The sequence below is a fragment of the Diabrotica undecimpunctata genome, chromosome 9 (genome assembly GCF_040954645.1).
Source record: "Diabrotica undecimpunctata isolate CICGRU chromosome 9, icDiaUnde3, whole genome shotgun sequence".
Classification (NCBI taxonomy): domain Eukaryota; kingdom Metazoa; phylum Arthropoda; class Insecta; order Coleoptera; family Chrysomelidae; genus Diabrotica; species Diabrotica undecimpunctata.
This window is the reverse complement of record NC_092811.1, coordinates 88,018,514-88,039,810: the sequence shown is the minus strand read 5'-3', so window position 1 is coordinate 88,039,810 and position 21,297 is coordinate 88,018,514. Positions and strand designations below refer to the sequence as shown.

General features: G+C 32.8%; 1 protein-coding gene across 2 annotated transcripts in view; it reads right to left on the bottom strand.

The window, feature by feature from the left end:
• The window catches only part of LOC140450234 (uncharacterized), a 584,309-nt gene that overhangs the window by 166,509 nt on the left and 396,503 nt on the right, over positions 1–21,297 (bottom strand). For both annotated transcript variants that reach the window (XM_072543748.1, XM_072543749.1), the window contains exons 5-7: positions 16,268–16,423; positions 9,539–9,865; positions 6,379–6,655 (exon numbers count right to left, since the gene is read on the bottom strand). In XM_072543748.1, the coding sequence (XP_072399849.1) occupies positions 6,379–6,655; positions 9,539–9,865; positions 16,268–16,423 (760 nt within the window). The remainder of the gene's footprint in view (positions 1–6,378; positions 6,656–9,538; positions 9,866–16,267; positions 16,424–21,297) is intronic.

Here is a 21,297-nt window from a genome sequence, read left to right as displayed (position 1 = left end):
ACATTTAAAAATTATAATTGCATAAATAAATATCAAGCTCAACATTTTAACGAAGATACAAAAATAAAAACAAAACAATATATTGAAAAATAATAACATCCGGTATTATCTAAATATAGAAACTATTCGTATGATTTCATAAACAGCAAAAATAAATAAACGCCAAATTAAATATGTTTGATTTTCAAATAATAATTTTAGGTAAGATATTGATATTTTTGTGTTAATTAACTTTGTTTTTTTATTGACTGTAGGAATTAAACACATAAATGGCAAATTCAGCAGAAACAACAATACAGGTAATTATGAAGATTACAAAAAGGGTTTAACAAAATATAATACCCAGTTAAGAAGGTCTAAAAGAAAAACGCAGTTCAGCGAAGGAATCACAAATTTATCACGGGTGATCACGGGGTATCAAAACGTTCACTTTTCTGGTGCAAGATTTATTGAAGATGAAGCAAAGGCATCTTGATGAGCTTGAAGCACTATACAAAAAATATCTTCACAAAGAATAGAATTACATGGGATATTAATTTTTTAAGCACTAGGGGGCTTCTTAGGAAAATAGTATATTTTTAGTTCTACTACAACAGCGAATGGATATATTACCGGGGAGTCTGCTTTATTCCTAAGATTGGCAAATGTACTTCAAAGGAACTAAAGTCTTATAGACCTATTGGCCCAGCTTAACTTCCTTTCTTCTCAATAGCATGAAAAAATACTAAACATTTACATAAGAAGTGAATACTTGTCACTGCATTGGCATCATCATTCGGGCTTTATAACCCTGCTTGGGTCCTAGCCTCCTCAAGAATTTTTCTCCAGTCGTCCCTATCCATCGCCTTTCTCCGTCAAGCACGTATTCCCATATTTCTCATGTCTTCATGGATGTTATCGAGGAACCTTGTTTTGGGTCTTCCTCTTCTTCTCTGACCAATGGGTCTATCAAGGAACTTTTTTTAGCTGAATCATTTTGTTCCATCCGCATTACGTGTCCTATCCACCTCAGACGTCTTATCTTAATATGTTTTACGATATCAGGTTCCTGGTCTTCTTCTTCACGTGTCATATCAGAATTATCCGACGTTGGCGATCACCATTGAGAAGGCTTCTCGATCTTCTGCAATATGGAATAATTGTCCTGCGTTTGATATCTGTGTCCATTTACGAATGTTTTTTAACCAAGAAACTTGTTTTCTTCCTACACCTCTACGGCCCTCTATTTTGCCTTTAAGAATCAGTTGTAATATTTTATATCGACTTCCCCTTACTATATGTCCCAGATAAGACATTTTTCGATGTTTAACAGTCTTTAGCAGTTCTCTATCTTTGTTGACGCTCCTTAGTACTTCTTCATTAGTCTTCCTTGCTGTCCAAGGTATCTTTAGCATTCGTCTATGAACCCACATTTCAATTGCTTCAATTTTGTTCATGATCGATACTTTTAGCGTCCACACTTCTGCAATATACAAAAGAACGGACCAAACAGCACTTAACCATTCTTTGTCTTAGTTCTAAACTGAGACGATTACTGCAAAGAAATTACTTCATTTTCATAAAAGTAGTTTTAGTCATTGCTATTTTACGTTTTATTTCTATATCTGGATCTAGTTGGTCCGTTATCACAGTTCCCAAATATGTCATTTTGTGAACTTTCTCAACTTGGACTGCGTGTAATTGAAGCTTTGCATCGGGATGTGGGTCACGATGATCCACATCTTGTCATCTATTCCGATATTTTTCGGTATTTGCATTAATTTTACATGCTGTACTTTATCGAAAGCCTTTTCGAAGTCCACGAAACATGCAAATACATCTTTTTTTGGTCACGGAATTTTTGTAATAGGATGTTAAGCGCAAAACATTACCTCCCTGGTTCCCTTATCATTTCTAAAACCAAATTGGGTATCTCCGAGATCTTCTTCGCATTTGCTTCTAATTCTGTTGAGAAGTATTTTTAGGAAAATTTTAAGAATGTGGCTCATTAGTCTAATTATTCGATATTCTGAGCATTTTATCGTATTTTGTTTTTTAGGTATTGCGACAGAGATGGATTTGAGCCAATCTGTGGGAATCACTCCGATGTTATATATTGAATTAAAAAGTTTTACTACTAGTTTTATGTAATCATCCTCTACCATGTTCCTGGTACATTCTATAAAGTTCGAAGTTGTATCGTGTTCTCCATACTCCATTGTCATTCACTGCTCCATAGATTCGCCTTAGTACTTTTCTTTCGAAATATTGTAACATGTTTTCATTATTTTTTGTTAGAGTCCAGGTCTCTAAACCATATATTGGGACTGAACGTATTATTGTTTTGTAGAGTTTTATTTTTGTGTTTCTCGATATAATTGTGGATATAAGAAGAAGATTGAGCCCACAATATCATCTGTTAGCTGTGCAAATTCTGCAGTTTATCTCTGCGGTAGTATTATTTTCAGTGTTAAGGAGCGCTCCCAGGAAAACAAATCGATGACGTCGTTTTCTATAACAAGTGGCCGTATGATTTGTGGTTGCGTGCTTATTTTCAAATACTTCATTTTGTTGGTGTTTATTATTAATAAACTGCCTTGGCATTATCTATTTAAATATGTCGACAGGGCCATCTGGTCAAAAGAAGTGACATTGTGCGCGTTCACAAACATAAAAGATATATTTGACTGGAGTCTATTATCGGCAAAGTGGACAGAGCCACATGTAGATTCTGCTAAAATGCAGAGAAAACGGCTAAACATATTCTCTGCAACTGCAGGGCAATTGTGCGCCAATGCCCTAAGTATCTGGATCACGTAGCTTTAGAGCCTGACCAGGTAACAAACATCTCTACTAAACGGATGATGGGCTTTCTTAGAAGCATAAAAGTACTAGACTAAAAAGTATGCACAAAAAATCTTACAGTGTGGAAAGGTCTACGAACTCCATTGAAATCTAAAGTCTACAATAATCAGCAACTTATTTTACAAAGCTTGAATCAACATGTTCAGACTACAGAGCGATTGAAAAATTAAAAACGCAACTGAAATTGCGCAGTTGCCACATCATAGTAAGATTTGAGTTCAATACACACTTTTAAATAATCATACATCCTCTAAAATTAATTAATATTAAACCATTACTGCAATTAAATACATTAATATACTATACTAATCGTTTGTGATGATTTATAGTATAAAGGAATAACTAGAAAATCTTAAAATCAATTAAGAATATCATCTTATGATCTAATTAATACATTGAATTATCAATTTTGAATTAAAAATACCGAAACAGTACGCAAAATAATTGGAATCATAACTAACTGAAAAATACTTTAAAACACAACAGCTATAATACATATTATGTATATTTATTTAAAAGCTAAATGAACCCTCCGTTAAACACGTGGTAAACTGAGACACGGTTGGTCACGCGGTCTACGATCGTAGACCATTATTTTTATTTATATTATTGAACATAAAAGTTTCATAGTTTCAATAATAATACTGCATTAGGTATATTTGTTGAATATATCAGTTAATGATACTGACCAGTTTTTATAACAAAAGGTTTACTTATTTCTTTACTATAAGACTACTCCATACATTTTAAAATTTTTATTAACCATTAAAATTATTTTGCTTTAATAAAAACTTTAGTGTAAATTTGACACTCCATTGTCTCAGATTCTTCAGCCAGGACGTGCGTCTTCTCCCCGGTCCTCTTTTGCCTTCCACCTTCCCTTGTATGACCAGCTGCATCAATTCGTATTTCTCGTTTCTTAGTATGTGACCAAAGTAGTTCATTTTCTTTTCTTTATAGTGTTGAGTATTGCTTTATCTTTTTTCATTCTTCGTAGCGTTTCCGCATTTGTTATGTGTTGTGTGGAAGATATTTTCCACATTTTTCGATAACACCACATTTCAAACTTAATGAGTTTTTTCTCTGTCGCCTCTGCAATTGTCCAGGTCTCAACTCCATACAACAGGACAGAGAATACGTAGCATCTCAATACTCTAGTTCCAATTTTGATTTTGAGCAATTTTCCATTGCATAATATTGCTTTTATCTTATTAAAAGCACTTCTAGCTATCTCAATACGCCGTGTTATTTCCGTACTTCTATCCCATTCTTCATTTAGTTCGCAACCTAAGTACTGATATCTGTGCACCCTGCCTAAAAGTTTCCCTTTAGCATAAACACTGTCTTCCTCAATCTTGTTCTTGCTTACCATTATGGTTTTTGTTTTATTTGTATTCAGTGCCATTCCATACCTTTCGCAGTATTGGATAATGCGATCAATCAAGATCTTTAGTTCTTCTCTGCTGTCCGCTAGGAGTATTGTGTCATCTGCCTATATGCATAAGATTATTCAGAAGTGCTCCGTTAATAAATATGCCTTCATTTATGTCTTCTAGTGCCTCTTTAAACAATTCTTCTGAATACATATTAAAAAGGTTCGTGTATCACTCGTAAAAACACTTTTAGAATATGGTTATCAAGCTAATTGTCCTGTGCTCTTCACACTTCATTGCTTTCGATTCTTGGGCATTGAAATAAATATAGATATTAACCATTCTTTCGGAATCTCTCCTGTATCATAAATGTCATTAAATAATTATATTAGTGTCCCGGTATCATTTTTTGTTAGTATTCTTAAGATTTCTGTAAGTATTTTATCTGGTCCCATGGCCTTCTCATTTTTTATACGTTTTAGCGCTTTCTCAATTTCGTCTTTGGTGACTGGTGGCCCATTTCTTCCTCTTGGTTCAATGACCTCAATTTTCTCGTCATCTTCGAATAGCTCTTGTATGTATTCTTCCCATCTGTTTATTTTATCTGTACATTCCGTTGTATTATCTTGTTATTTTTTTTTCCATGATATTTCCGATACCCTTTTTCTTATATATGCCAGCTGTCTCTTTGATTTTCCGGTGTATGTTGAAACTGTCATGTTGTTTATCTAACCTTTCCATTTCTTCACACTTTTCCGATAGCCACAGTTCCTTAGCTTCTTTGATTTTCTGTTTGATTATTTTATTAATTTTTTTGTACCGTTGTTCGTTTTTATTCTTGTTTGTATTTCTTTCCGTCATCAGTTCTTTAAACTCTTGTGTGATCCATTGTTTATTTTTAGATAATGTGTCTTCTTGAAGTTTTTGTTTTGTGATATTTCTCAAGATCTCCTCTAGTTTCCTCCATTCATCTGTTGTTGTCAATTGCTTTTGCCTTTCTACTTCCTGAACTTCTTTGTGCACTTGTTCTTTGATTTGTTGGTATATATCAGTTTCTTTTAGTTTTCTCCGATTGATTCTCGATGTTTTGGCAGTTGTTTTTAACTTTTTTAACTTGAGTTTCATATTTGCTAGAACTAGATTGTGGTCACTTGTTATATCTGCTTCTGGGTACGCTTTAGCCGATATTATGGCATTTCGGAATCTTTGATTTATTATTATGTAATCTATTTGGTTTCTTATTATAATTCCACCATCATCTCTAGTGCTTTCCATGTATATATTCTTCGATTTGGGAGTTTATACCACGTGTTTTTGATAATGAGTTCGTTATCTTTGCAAAACTGAACTAGTCTTTCACCTGTTTCATTACGTGTTCCCAGTCCGTGTTCTCCTACTACTTCTCCATCTCTTCCTTTCCCTACCTTGGAGTTAAAGTCACATAAAATCATCAAATTTACTTCTTCTTTTTTAGTTTCATTGATGGTTTATAAAGTATAAACTATAAACCACTGATCACAATGTATTTTTAGTTTTAACGTACACTATTTTATAGCTTAGTTAAGTTAAAAATACTTTACATAAAGTTTAACTAAATTTTAACTTTTATAATCAATTTTGTCAAATTTATTAATTTGACAAACAATATTTCGAAACGGAAGGGACGACTAACAAGGTCATGTTTTGCCTAAGACAATATTTGAATCATACATTAATGCACATTTTGAGATACACATCAGGCGATATAAGTCGGTGACGTTGCTTTACAGATTTTGAAAATAAATTGATCAAAGACACGATCATTAATAATGAATCATTGCAACATTAGTAAAAAACACGTTGCAAATCAGCTAAAAATCTATACATTTAGATAACAAACTATAAAAAAACTATATGAAATATAATACAAATATCGCAGATTAAGATTAGAAACGCCATAAGAACACACGAAACACTCCTTACTAGACCCATTTTGCTTAAATGCAAAGATAACAATATTGATATACTCGACTATTTTATCATCTATTATTATTAGTTGGTATAATCTACTAGGTACAATAAAGGCTTCTTCTTTAATGATATTATCTTAAAGGTTATAATAATACCTAAGGGATAATCTTTAAAGAAACTTTAATAATAATACATGCTTTTAAAAACTTACTTGCTCCATGTTTTAATAGTAACTCCACCACTTTTATCCGATTTTTCTTGCAGGCTATATGTAATGGTGTAAACCCATTAAGCGCACGCGCATTAGCATCGGCTTGTCTATCTAGAAGCAACTTAGCTACGCGCACGTGTCCGCAATGGGCTGCCACGTGGAGAGCGGTGAGATAATCCACGGTAACTTCATCTACTGGTGCTCGATGGTAAAGAAGAATACGTGCAGCATCCACGTGGTCACCTTGGGCTGCCATGTGGAGTGGTGCCAAGCCATTCTGTAGAAACATAAAGTACTATATAGAAATATGTACAATACCTGTGCAGTTAGGATTAATATAGAGAAAGGTCATTAAATACGACTAAATTATATGATTGGATTTTGTTAGGTAATTTGACTAATATCCTTTTCCTTATTAAAATTTTCAATGTTTGGAAGAGCGACAGAACAATTGTAAATAAAACCAGGTTAAATCAAATAACACAAAATATAAGCAGAAACATTATAAGAACAGAAATTATAGGATGTAAGAGTGAGAAGACTCAAAAGAAATAATCCTTTCGAGTTTGTGTAAAACCTTTTGAGGTGGTGCAAATAATTATATCTAGCAATTAAAGTCAGTAAAAAAAATTGAGAAATTCCGTTGAAATAACTCAACAAAAATTGATTTACAATTTACAATTACAATAAACAAGTTCGTTGAATACTTTGAAATATAGGTAAACTTATCAACACTTTGGTGGTCTATATATTTACGTCCTTGGAAAGAGAGAAAGAGTGGGAGTGGGAAAAATAGTTTATTCGTTCGGTTTCTTCATCATCAATCGAACATATCTGTATAGGCATGGTGTGTTCTGTTTCCTATGAATGTCACTTGGTTTTATATTTATTAAATAGACTTGATTTATTAATTTTAAGACAGTTTTTGAGGTAGGTGGACAACAGACAAATAGCAAAATAATTTGTGTTTATTCTTTTTATAGCATTAAGATGGATGCCGTAGCAAGTCCAAGTAATGTACAAATAAAGCGGAAGTTTATGTCGGTAGAAGAAAAGCAGATTGTCTGTAGAGTATATGAAAATTTAAAAAATACACTTCTTACAGTGGAAGCTGTGGCTCAGTGTTCATTTTTAACGAGAGTATCTGTGTCGACATTTGCAAGTAAAATATGTACGTGAAAAAGTTGACTGGGATTGTGCAAGCTCCAAAAGTACATTGTCGTGGTAAAAAAATCGTTTCTTTTTTGAGAATAAAGCACCAACCCTTAAATCTGTTAGGACAAAGGTGATGGAGAATAATCTTATTCTAAGAATAAAAGAAGATTTAAAATTTATATATGCCAACCGATCCCGTGAATCTGTGTTAATAGAAAGAGAAGATTTAGTCTCATGGCGGCGAAGATATCTTCACTTTATTAGAAAGGTTTGTTCTACCCAGAAAAAGATTTATTATCTGGATGAAACGTGGGTGAATTCTGGTCATAGTATCTAAGATCTGGCAAGATAATACTGTAACGAGTTATTGTTAAGCATTTGTTGACGCTTCATCAACAGGGTTTCGTGGACCAACGGCTAAAGGGCAACGACTGATTGTCGCTCATATAGAGAGCGATAATGGCTGTTTAGACGATTTTTTTATCCAAAACAAAAAAACGGGGGATTATCACGAAGGGATGGACGCCAAACGCTTTGACAAATGGTTTGAGAATCTCTTTTTTTTTTAACTAGTCGAGTAAAATTCGATAATAGTGATGAACAACGCTTTTTATGACAGCTGATTAGTAGAACATCTGTCAACGATGACCAGCAGAAAAACAGACATGAAGTGTTGGTTACGATAAAAAGAATTCCATTTTCTGAGGGCATCATTAAGGCTGAGCTTATGTGTCAATAGGCAGCATCGTGACAGATATTGCCAGCATGTTGTAGATACAATGGCTAGTGCTAAAGGCATCACCATTTTGAGACGTCCTTCTTACCATTGCGAGTTAAACCCGATATAATTAATGTGGGTTCAAATAAAGCGTTACGTAGCTCAGGAAAACGTGACATATAAAATTTCTAATGTTCAAAGTTTGTTAGAATTTGCAATGGAACGAATACGGAAAGAAGATTGGGCTAATGTCGGAACCCATGTGAAAAAGGAAGAAGAGAAAATTCCGAGATTGGACGGAATGGTAGATACTTTTCGACAAAATAATAATAGACTTAAATGTGACTTGGGATTCTTGTTCGGACGTGTCGCTAAATTCTGAAACTTCATAAGCATAAGTAAGATAATTATTTCTTTGGTTTGTAGTTCTCCTACTATTTAATGGAATAATTATTTTGCAAAGTTGTCTGTTCTTTGAAGTACTGTATTAGGCACTCTATAATAACAATAAAATTTGACTTTATTTTGTTAGACAACTACAACTTCCAAAACACACATGATAATTTAATAATTATATCGGTCTTAGATTTAATTTTTACGTAATTACTTAACTTTACTAAATAAAATAGTGATAACTAAAATATTATTTTTGCACGCCTCTGCAAAGTTGATTAGGGGAATATCGGTTGGTTGCTTTAAATACGATTTTGCCGATGAATAACCTTTTATTGTAAATTGTTATAGTATAGTGGAATCCATCACAAAATTTGGTACAGAATATTGTCGAAAAAAAAAAGAGCAAGAGAGACATGCTGAAAACGCTGGAAATAAATATTCTAGGAAGGTGCAGAGTTTTCTAATCGAAATATATGAAACATAAAAATTAAAAAAATATATCAAGAGAAATAATAGTATTTATGAAAATATAGAATGCCTTACCAGACATATATCAGACTTACCAACCTTTAATATATATCTAAACATACAATTTTCACAGGGGATAAATTTCAAAAAAGCAGAAAGCTGCTTAGAGAACACCATAATCTAATCTAAATACTTCTAATCATCTGGTTATGTTCGTTAGCGACTGAAATAGCGTTAGCTCTGAAAGTTTGGTTCCACAGCAACTAAATACTCAGGCCGTAGTGTCCGTGGAAGAGTTTTAATAACCAAACGAAGACATATTTATTAAGTAGTAGGAACAAGTTTATAGTCATAAACTAATTAAATTTTAATTAAAACACACCTTCAGCCATAAAAACGAATTTTACAATGTACGTAACTTACTTTGGTTTTTGAACTAATTGGCGCTCCCCTCTCCAACAACATATCCACAACCTGCTCGTGTCCACTCCTAGCAGCGCAATGGAGAGGTGTCAAACCATCCCTCGTCTTAGCTTCTATTGTAGCTCCGTGTTCTAGAAGAAGACCAACCATGTTGCTCTTACCCCACTTAGCGGCGACGTGGAGAGGGGTGATGTTGTGCTTGGCGGAGTAATTGACATCTGCCCCTTTTTGGACTAACAGGTTGGCGATCTGTTGGTTGCCGTAGTGTGATGCGATGTGAAGTGGTGTGAAGCCTGATTTGGATGTAACGTCGGGATTGTGTTCGTTCTGCAAAAGGATAAAATAATTTAAATATACTACAAACAAAGCAGTTATTTTAAAAGTAATAATAAAATGGAGGATCCAACTTATGACAATTATAGAAATATGGATTACTTGACAAAAAAGTTTATTTTAATAAGATAAATAAAAAATAAAAACTAAGACAGATTTAAAAAACGTATAAACATTTAATCAAATTGACATTTTGAATTAATTAAAGACAAAGAGAAATGAATTCATTCATTACTATCTTGCCACTATTCGAAACATCTGCAGTAAAATGTAAAAAAATGGTGAAGGTACCAATTTGAAATTAAAGAAATAGTACGTTGAGATGACAGTAATATTCATTTTCTTACCGTAATTAAATGGAAAAATAAGAGACAGAAATATAAATATCTAGAAGATATTTTATGTGTTAGGAGTTATTGACGCCTCTAATATGTTCTGATTTAAAAGATATTTAATGAAAAAGTGCTTCGTAGAAGACTTACAGTAGTGCCTAATTACATAGGTGTGAAAATTCTATAAACATTTGGGGATAAGTAATAGCAAGAGAAGATTCTCACAGAAATTATAAATATAAGGAAATTCAAAATTTCATATATTAGGGGTAGTGTTAACGACAATCTTAAGGGAAAAATAGAAATCATAACTGAAGTGTTATATCTTCTTCTTCACGTGCCATCTCCGCGACGGAGGTTGGCAATCATCATGGCTATTCTGATCTTAGATGCTGCTGTTCTGAATAGTTCAATTGATGTGCATCCGTACCATTCCCTCAAGTTACGCAACCATGAGATTCTTCTTCTTCATAAACTTCTATTGCATATTAGCATGCCAATGACGGAGTGGTATCGTAAACCTTGTTTTAGTAACCGTTTTATAAACTTTCATTCTCAACATCCATCTAAGATGAAAACAAATTTGGTTTTGGCCCTGAAAACTAGGGTTATCAACTTGTCACACATCGAGTTCAGAGACAAGGGACTAAAAAAGCTGAGATCTATATTACAAGAGAACTCCTATCCTATAGGGCTGTTAAATAAACTCATTTTCGGTTCTCCTTTTCCTTCGCATTTTTCTGACAACCAAAATTTTCATAACAATGAGGTCCGACAATTGACATTGACGCAGAACACATCAGTGATACCATCTAAAATAACTTATGGTTGCCTACCCTACATTCCAGTTTTGACACCGAAGCTAATGAACATCTTTAAAAATGTTAGTGGTTTAAAAATTACAACCAAAAATGTGAAAACGGTATCGAAGTTATACACAAAAACAAAAGATCCTTTCACAATACAGGAGTCATCGAATTTTGTTTATTCTATACTGTGTAATAATTGTAACAAAATATATATAGGAGAATCATCTCGTAATTTTCACAGTAGGGTGATCTCACATCGTAGCGATATAAAAACAAAAAAAATAAATGCATGTGCATTGACAGAACATGCATTAACGTTGAAACATGAATTTAATTTCGAGGATTCCTGTATTTTGGCAAAAGAAAAGAACCATTCAAAACGTGTTTTCTTGGAAATGTGTTCCATAAAATCTAGTACATCTTGCATCAATAAAAAGTCAGACATAGATAAACTGAGCAACATTTATTGTTACTTACTGGAAAAACATCCAAAATAAAATTAATATCTACCTGTACTCACACAAATTACACTTATATGCATAACATGTTGCATACCATTAAGACAGGTTTAAAAATTAAAATCACCTAAGATGGGCCTCTAGTATTTCATAAAAAGAAATATAATATTAAGTACACCTAATTACTTTTTAATCATAGGATTTTTTCTTTTTGTTCTCTATGTGTCAGAGTTACAGTAACACACCAGTAAAAGATGACAAACTAAATTTTTACTATCTGTACCTAAATTTTAAAGAATTTTAAAATGTATTTTGTCCACTATTTTATATTTTATATGTGTGTTAATAATGTTGAGTGTCTATGCTTTTATAAATAATCTCAACGACTAGTAAGTTGCACTGAAGATTTGTGATATTTTATAAATATTTACATTTTTTTCGTATTACAGTGTCTTGAAAAAGGAATAAAACTATTCCGAAAGCTAGACAAAAAGTCATAAGAGTGTTTCATTAACATCCCGGCCAATTTTCTGACTGCAACCTTGTTGTTTGTTTATATTGACAGTCACTAATATCCAGTAATTCTTGTATATATATATATATATATATATATATATATATATATATATATATATACAATATTACCTATTTGTGCGCAAACCTTAACGATAACTGGGATATAAATAAAGAAATAAGAATACGCATTGAAAAAGCCAGAGCCGCCTTTTATAAATTAAAGACAATTATAATTGTCAATAAAACACTGAAAACTTTGTTTTCAAAACTTCCACAAATTTTTATTTTAAATTATTATCACTACAGCTGTTTCGGCTGATTGCCTTTCTCAAGTGATCTGTTTTTGGCATGGGTTTACACTTTATAGTCTCTAATGAAATAAGTTGAGGAGGGGAGAACTGTTTGTCTCAAGCTGGTCATTCAGAATTATATCTGTGTTTTTTAATTTGTTGATTTCCATAGATTCTAACAAAGATAGCTTAAGGCCTTTATTTTGAATGTGTAGAATTTTAAATTCGTCATCAAAAGAATGATTATGATCTAGAAGGTGAAGTGCGTATGTAGAATCTGTTTTTCTATTATTGAAAGCCCTTTTATGTTCTGCTATTCGTTTATTAAAATTTCTACCTGTTTGACCAATGTAAGTTTTTGGGCAGTCGCCACATTTAAGTTTGTACACACCACTGTGTAAGTGTTTTTTATGTTGGCTCTTATTGTTTTTAATATATTTGCCTAGGTTATTATTTGTTCTGAAAGCTGGTGTTATTCCTTTCTTTTTTATGTGTTTGGCTATTTTTGTTGATATTTTGCCTGTATATGTAATCGAGCAGAAGGTACTGGGTTTTTTCTCTGGTGGTGGAAATACTAAGTTCAGGGCTTTCTTGTGTAGTTTTTGATTTAACATTTTATTAATTGTTTGTTCGTTGTATCCATTGTTTACTGCTATTTGTTTAATGATATTTAATTCTGTCTCAAAATTGTATTTTGACATAGGAATTGCTGTTAATCTATGTAACATACTATGATAGGCTGCCAGTTTATGTTGTGTGGGATGGGATGATGAATTGTGAATAGTCGTGTCAGTATGGGTAGGTTTATGAAATATGGAGAAGTCATGTTTGTTTTTAAGTCTGGTAATTTTTAAATCTAAAAAATTTATGGATTGATTTTGTTCTGTTTCTATTGTAAATTCAATATGACTATGAAGAGAATTAATATAAGATAGAAATTGGTCGAGTTGCCTGTTAGTTCCTGTGAAACATACCAGTACGTCGTCTACGTATCTCCACCAATATAAAATCTGTTTGAATATGGGATGTTTTAAAATCTTTGTCTCTAGATGATCCATAAAAATATCTGATAGCAATGGGCTTAGAGGATTGCCCATTATAAGTCCTGCACTGTTATTTGTATATAATTCATTATTAAATTCAAAGTAGTCCTGGTTTATGCAAACTTCAAGAAGATGTAAAATTTCAGATGTAATGATTGGATTTGTATTATTTTGGTCTAAAAGGTTTTTTACTAGAATAAAAGTTTCTGTTGGAGGGATACTAGGAAAAAGATTTTTTACGTCAAATGAAATTAATCTGGAGTTGTTAGATAACTGAAAATGTTGTATTTTATTAACTAGTTCTATTGTATTTTTTATGGTAAATTTAGGTGAAAATTTAGTGTGTTCTAAAATAATCTCTAACAGTTTTTTTGAAAGTTTTTATGACGGAGCTGTATAAAAAGGCACTACAGGTCTTATTGGGTGATGCGGTTTGTGTAGTTTAATGAAAGAGTATAATTTAGGAGGCTGTGGGTTCATGATACTGAGGTATTTCTGTTCTATTGGATTTACTATTGATTTTGATAGAACAGAACAGAAATACCTCAGTATCATGAACCCACAGCCTCCTAAATTATACTCTTTCATTAAACTACACAAACCGCATCACCCAATAAGACCTGTAGTGTCTTTTTATACAGCTCCGTCATATAAACTTTCAAAAAAACTGTTAGAGATTATTTTAGAACACACTAAATTTTCACCTAAATTTACCATAAAAAATACAATAGAACTAGTTAATAAAATACAACATTTTCAGTTACCTAACAACTCCAGATTAATTTCATTTGACGTAAAAAATCTTTTTCCTAGTATCCCTCCAACAGAAACTTTTATTCTAGTAAAAAACCTTTTAGACCAAAATAATACAAATCCAATCATTACATCTGAAATTTTACATCTTCTTGAAGTTTGCATAAACCAGGACTACTTTGAATTTAATAATGAATTATATACAAATAACAGTGCAGGACTTATAATGGGCAATCCTCTAAGCCCATTGCTATCAGATATTTTTATGGATCATCTAGAGACAAAGATTTTAAAACATCCCATATTCAAACAGTTTTTATATTGGTGGAGATACGTAGACGACGTACTGGTATGTTTCACAGGAACTAACAGGCAACTCGACCAATTTCTATCTTATATTAATTCTCTTCATAGTCATAGTGAATTTACAATAGAAACAGAACAAAATCAATCCATAAATTTTTTAGATTTAAAAATTACCAGACTTAAAATCAAACATGACTTCTCCATATTTCATAAACCTACCCATACTGACACGACTATTCACAATTCATCATCCCATCCCACACAACATAAACTGGCAGCCTATCATAGTATGTTACATAGATTAACAGCAATTCCTATGTCAAAATACAATTTTGAGACAGAATTAAATATCATTAAACAAATAGCAGTAAACAATGGATACAACGAACAAACAATTAATAAAATGTTAAATCAAAAACTACACAAGAAAGCCCTGAACTTAGTATTTCCACCACCAGAGAAAAAACCCAGTACCTTCTGCTCGATTACATATACAGGCAAAATATCAACAAAAATAGCCAAACACATAAAAAAGAAAGGAATAACACCAGCTTTCAGAACAAATAATAACCTAGGCAAATATATTAAAAACAATAAGAGCCAACATAAAAAACACTTACACAGTGGTGTGTACAAACTTAAATGTGGCGACTGCCCAAAAACTTACATTGGTCAAGCAGGTAGAAATTTTAATAAACGAATAGCAGAACATAAAAGGGCTTTCAATAATAGAAAAACAGATTCTACATACGTACTTCACCTTCTAGATCATAATCATTCTTTTGATGACGAATTTAAAATTCTACACATTCAAAATAAAGGCCTTAAGCTATCTTTGTTAGAATCTATGGAAATCAACAAATTAAAAAACACAGATATAATTCTGAATGACCAGCTTGAGACAAACAGTTCTCCCCTCCTCAACTTATTTCATTAGAGACTATAAAGTGTAAACCCATGCCAAAAACAGATCACTTGAGAAAGGCAATCAGCCGAAACAGCTGTAGTGATAATAATTTAAAATAAAAATTTGTGGAAGTTTTGAAAACAAAGTTTTCAGTGTTTTATTGTTACATAAAATGAATTTCCATCAAGTAACGGTCGAATCCATCAACAATTATAATTAATAGAAACATTACGTTAAACCTTAAAATCAGATTAATACGCTGCTACATATTCTCCACATTGTTGTATGGTATGGAGAGCTGGACCCTTACAGAGACATTATTGAAAAAGTTTGAGGCCTTTGAGATGTGGATTTATCGACGAGTATTGGGCAGGAAAAATCTGTGAATCTAAGAGATTAAAATATAATCAAGTGCAAAAAGAATTTGGAGGAGAAAATAACTACAGATCTTTGACCTTGACTTCTACCAACCTCTGACGCTGCGTCTCTAGAGGAGCCGTAATATTATTTTCAAACCCCAACAGGTGACATCTCGAGAACCCTGTAAGATGGACCGTTGTGTGTGTGGTCTGACCGTTTTGTACATTTTAGTTTACAGATGTGAATAGAACACAAAAAGACAGTATTTGAATTATATTTGGAGAGTTAACGTTTAGCTTTTGCAAAAGAAACAAGATTGTACAGCTTTATCAATTCATAATTTCGTAATTTTCATTATAAAATAAACCCTAAAAACCCTGAGATCAATTATTATTTGTATAACATCGTATTATATGTTCGGCTATTCCTCGTATTAATATGTAATAATATATAAATTGCTCTTTTTAAAACAACGTATCTTAAAAAGCTTAGTTATCTCGCAATAGTTTTTAAAAAGTAATAGTTATTAAAGAATCAATAAGTTGGCATGTATACTTTTATAATATTACCAATTAAAGAATTTATAGATGACTTAAAAGATAATAATTGAAAATTATCATACCTCTAAAAGCAGTTTGGCTGCCTTGACATCATCTTTTTTGGCGGCTATGTGTAAAGCTGGAAGTCGGATTTTGCCCCTGGTGTCATTTTCTAATAGAACTGTGACAACTTTGTCGTGTCCTTGCTGCATAGCTACGGCCAATGGCGTAAATCCATCCTATAAATAAAAAACAAATATGTAGACAATTTAAGTAATATTTTCTAAGAAATTTCAGTTTTTAAATATGTATTTGTATTAGAGGTATGGTCAAATATTGTTTACTTAATTTTTGTATATATCTAACACTGGAATTACAATCGCCTAACATAATTATTTGATCTGATGAAAGGATGTCATTAATTTTCAGAAGTTTCTAAGAAAGTAGCAGTCTCAGTCTAATGGACTGTTTAACGACAAAATATGAAGTCTGTGGATGTTAGTTTTATTCTTTTCATGATATTCCCTTCTGATATAGTTTTGCATTCTTCTATATGACAGTTATATTTTCCGTTCATTAGTATCATAACTCCAGCTACTGCTATTTTGTCTTTTTCTACACCACTGTAGTACATCAGAAATTCTTCATAGTTTGTATTTCCTTTCCCTTTCTTTTTAGTCTCTTTGATTACGCATTTTTGCGTAAGATTACAATTATTTCTTAGCTATTTCATAAGTTCCTAATTTTTAGTTTTAAGTGATTTAATATTCCACGTTCCCAGTCTTGAAACACTTTTTTCACTTCGTTGTCCTTTTCATAGCATGAGTCGTCATTGTGCAGATTATCCTTATCCGAGGCCGAGTACAACTCTATAAACCACAAATAAGAAATTAAGTTTGGTCATTAAAGTGCGATTCGTCGAATGCTACGTTTGGTCGGTCCTGCTATATGGGATAGAAACTTGGACATTGAAATAATAATCCATAAAAAATTAGAGGCACTCGAAATGTGGCCCTACAGAAGCGTGCACCATTCATGCAAGAAAGACTACATGGAGAAAAAGTGGTGAGGCTAAAAAGGAAATCTTTTCGGGTAATGTCAGAGATTGGACTAACCTCAATGCAGAACAGATATTTGACGTAAAATATAGGAAAATGTTTAAAGAAGAGTAAGAAGAGCAACAACAATCTTCATTAGAAACCGCCACGAAAAGAAAAAAAAGTGCTGTACTCTTTTTTTGCGACGCAACTTCTTAGTCAATGTGTCAAAATACTACATAATTTTATGCAATTACAGCCTGAGAGGTTTTTAAGAAAAATTGATGGTAAAACACTATGGGATAGGCACATTAAAAAACAGACATAGTCATCTCTACATAAAAAGAAGAAAAAGGAGAGAAAAAGGTTTTTAAGACATTTTTCTCTCTTCCACAGGATAAATGAACATACTAATGAATAGGTTAGATTGGGTTGAACCTTTTTTTTCTGAGGGTGAAAATTTCTAAAAACCGTACCAGGTTAACCCGTTTCTCTAAAGATGGCTGGTGTGTGTTGGATTCAGGGTAGAGGAGTAGATCCGAGCACATTTACCCTTAGAAGAAGGAGGTCCTGCAAGCAGATGCCTGCCTGTTATCCTGCCTACCAACTAAAACCAGCCTTTTGTACATGTGCGCAGTTGACTGTCGCACGTACCGTATTTTGAAAGTAGGATGGCCACTGTAAGGCTGACGACACTTTCGGAGCACTGCTTTCTCTTATCTATCGTCGTTGGTCCGACTGGTGTTTTTCTTCTTCTTCTTTCTTTTTAATTACTGTTAAAACGTAATTATGTGCAACATTCCATCTCTCCTTACTTTCCGTCATCTTCACGATCATCTCTCTCTTACAGTCATAGGATTTATACCTATTTCTCTATACATTCTATTACTTCAGCATTGTGTGAGCAACAGTGTCAGAGTATTCACAGTATAGGCATTTATCTGTATCTGTCTTTCTTAATCTATGAAGATATGTCCTAAAACACCTATGTCCTGTGAGTATTTGGGTCAGGAAGTAATCCAGTCGCCTGTGACAACAGTCCAGTTAGTCCCTTAGGGTCAAGATTGGAATCTTCTTCCACTGAGCAACATCTTCCGTGTTGTTCCACTCTTCTTGCCATTTTTCTATTGATCTTTCTTTTTCTTCTATTTTTATGGTTGCTGTCAAATATTCTCTTCTCTTATATAGATGTCTCCTTTCTATTACTAACACATGCAGAGAAACACAACCCATGCTAGTCCACAAAATCGTCGTAGATACAGTCCTGTAGGTGCATGCTACTTGCAAGACTTGTTCTGTCTACTCGTATCATGAGTCCTTTGTAGGTCGGTATTTCTAACGCCCCACTCCAGACTGCACACTCTTCGCTACTTTCTGAGCTACTACCCGTATATGCTCCCCCCATCCGCCATATTAGTGTATTGGTGTCATTTCCAGATATTTGACGCTTTTCTTTGTTGTTAGTTGTTCTCTACCTAAGCAGTCTATTGTGACCCATCCGTAGATTAAAGTTAGTAGGGCTTTAGTTGATAATTCTAAAATGCATTGAGCCTTGATCCTGTTCAATCCTGCACAGTTGCACAAAAAGTGTTCTTTCCTCTGGTCAATATTGATGGTTAACGTCAGAAGATTTAAAAAGAAATCCTTAATCTGAGGATTTCTGTTATGCGGAATTTGTAAGGATAATTTAAGGTTATGTTTAGTTGCAAATATTATTATGTCGAGTGCCTTTGATCAATGCTAAAAAAATTAATGAAGACAACGATAGCTCAGCAGAAATCAAAATAATAATAGAAAAAGCCAGATCCATATTTACTAAAATGAAGACAGTGTTCTGCGGAAGAGATTTGAGCCTTGAAATGAAACTTCGCCTGATGAGATGTTACGTACTTTCTGTGCTGTTCTACGGAATGGAGTCATGGACGTTGAAAAAGATTGATACCAAAAAATTAGAGGCATTTGAACTGTGGATGTATCGCAGAATCCTGAGAATATCATGGACCGAGAGAGTCACAAATGTCGAGGTCTGGAGAAGAATGAATAAAGAAAAGGAAGTCATATTTACGATCAAAAAACGAAAACTGCAATACTTGGGACACATTACAAGAGGAGAAAGATATGAACTGCTTCGAATAATTATGCAAGGGAAAATAGCAGGAAAAAGGTCCACAGGAAGAAGACGAAACTCCTGGCTAAAGAATCTACGGGAATGGTTAGCTGTAGCAACAACGAATTGTTTCGGTCAGCAGTTTCGAAAATAAGTATAGCGCTGATGATCGCCAACCTTCAGAATGAAGATGGCACTTGAAGAAGAAGAAAAAAATTAATATACAAGCTGTTCTCATCATCTTCATTCTTGACTATATAATGCAATACATGCTTAGCTAAATAATGGTTTTTACTGTTATCCAATTAATACCTTCTCTTTGTCTGTTTTTTTTTTCGTAGTAAAGAGTTGATAATTTCAAGAAACGCGACTTAAAACCTTAGCAATGGCTTATAAATATATTAATACATTTTTATTTTTCTATTATTTGTTGCATCTGGCACATAAAATGTTATTTATAAATAAAATATATTTATCACAGGCTATTAAATTTCATGAAATTTTATAGATTATACTTCTAAAAGTTTTAGATCTATTCGAACCAACTGCCAACTCTACCAAAGTTTAAAAGTAATTTTATAACTTTGCCGGAGCTTATTTGGGTTATTACGAAAAGTAAAAATAAATCAAAAACTACCAGTTAAGAAAGTTTATTTGCTAACTCCTGGAACAAATATATTTTCTGGGTAAAGTTTTGTGATCAGATAAAAAACCGTTCGGAAAATTCTTAATAGAAAAATATGAAGAAATGATATATCAAGAAATAGTAAAACAAATTGTTTAAAAATAGTTTTATCGTTACAGATATGATATAATATACTTATATGATATATTGTTATTTGTTTAACTCTAATAATACTGCAATGCGTGAATTTTACCATTGTTGTAAATTAGGTAAGTGAATTACCAAAACGTAAAACGGGATACTGACAATGAATTGACAGAAGTAAAAATTGATATCTGATATCTCATGGTTTACTATCATTAATATATAATTATTTTCATATGGGCGTATCGTTGGTGTTTTCGAAAAAGGTAAAGTGGGGATATGTTATGACTTTAAGAGTCTTTTATGGTGTTATATTTAATATTTAACCCTACAGAGCATACGTTAGGCCTATCAGACATATGACGTTTAATTTTTTGCGATAAGATGCACCAGTTTATGTCTCCAATTTTCATGTTCAGTGTACCTTCCTAACTATGTGAACAGTATATATATTTTGTATCAGTTAAAATTGTTAGTTATTTAGAGTTCGAATAGGGGGTGCTGTGGGCCTTGCAGACCTAATATATTCATTCGCGTTACTTGTTTGACGAAGAAAGTAGCACATATTGTACATTTTAGAACGTTCTTATGTCGTAAGAATATAATTGCCGTGTTGTTAATTTTATTAATTTAAAATTACTAAAGGTGAGGTTTATAGTTGTAGTATCATATTGAGGTTATAATTTTATATTATTATTTAGGTCAAAATTGATAATTACGAGAAAGAAGTACAGAAATTACAAAAGCTATATGTAGACGTACCCACAGATGTAGAGGATAAAGATGATAATGACTCGGTGGCAGATTTTGATTATTTTGAAGTCAGAGATCATAACACAGACTTAGAAGAGGATATTGAAGGTGAAGCACATGTAGAAAATGAAGACAGCCAACCAGGTGAGAGTTTTCCTTTTTGTTTTCGTGGGAAAGATAACAAGAAATTTAAAAACACCCTTAGAATGCTGGTGAAAACTAATAAGCGAAGATATGTTATCTTGCATTGTACATAATACAAATGTTTACATACGCAAAGTAACAAATAACGAAGTTTCTGATTACAGAAAAAACCAACGACTTTGAATGAAATTAAAGTTGTTATCGGAATCTTCTACCCAGCAGGTACATTACATAGCAACATATTAAATTTTGCCAAATTTTGGACACTGATGGAACTGGTAATTGTCCGGCCGCAAGGGGTAT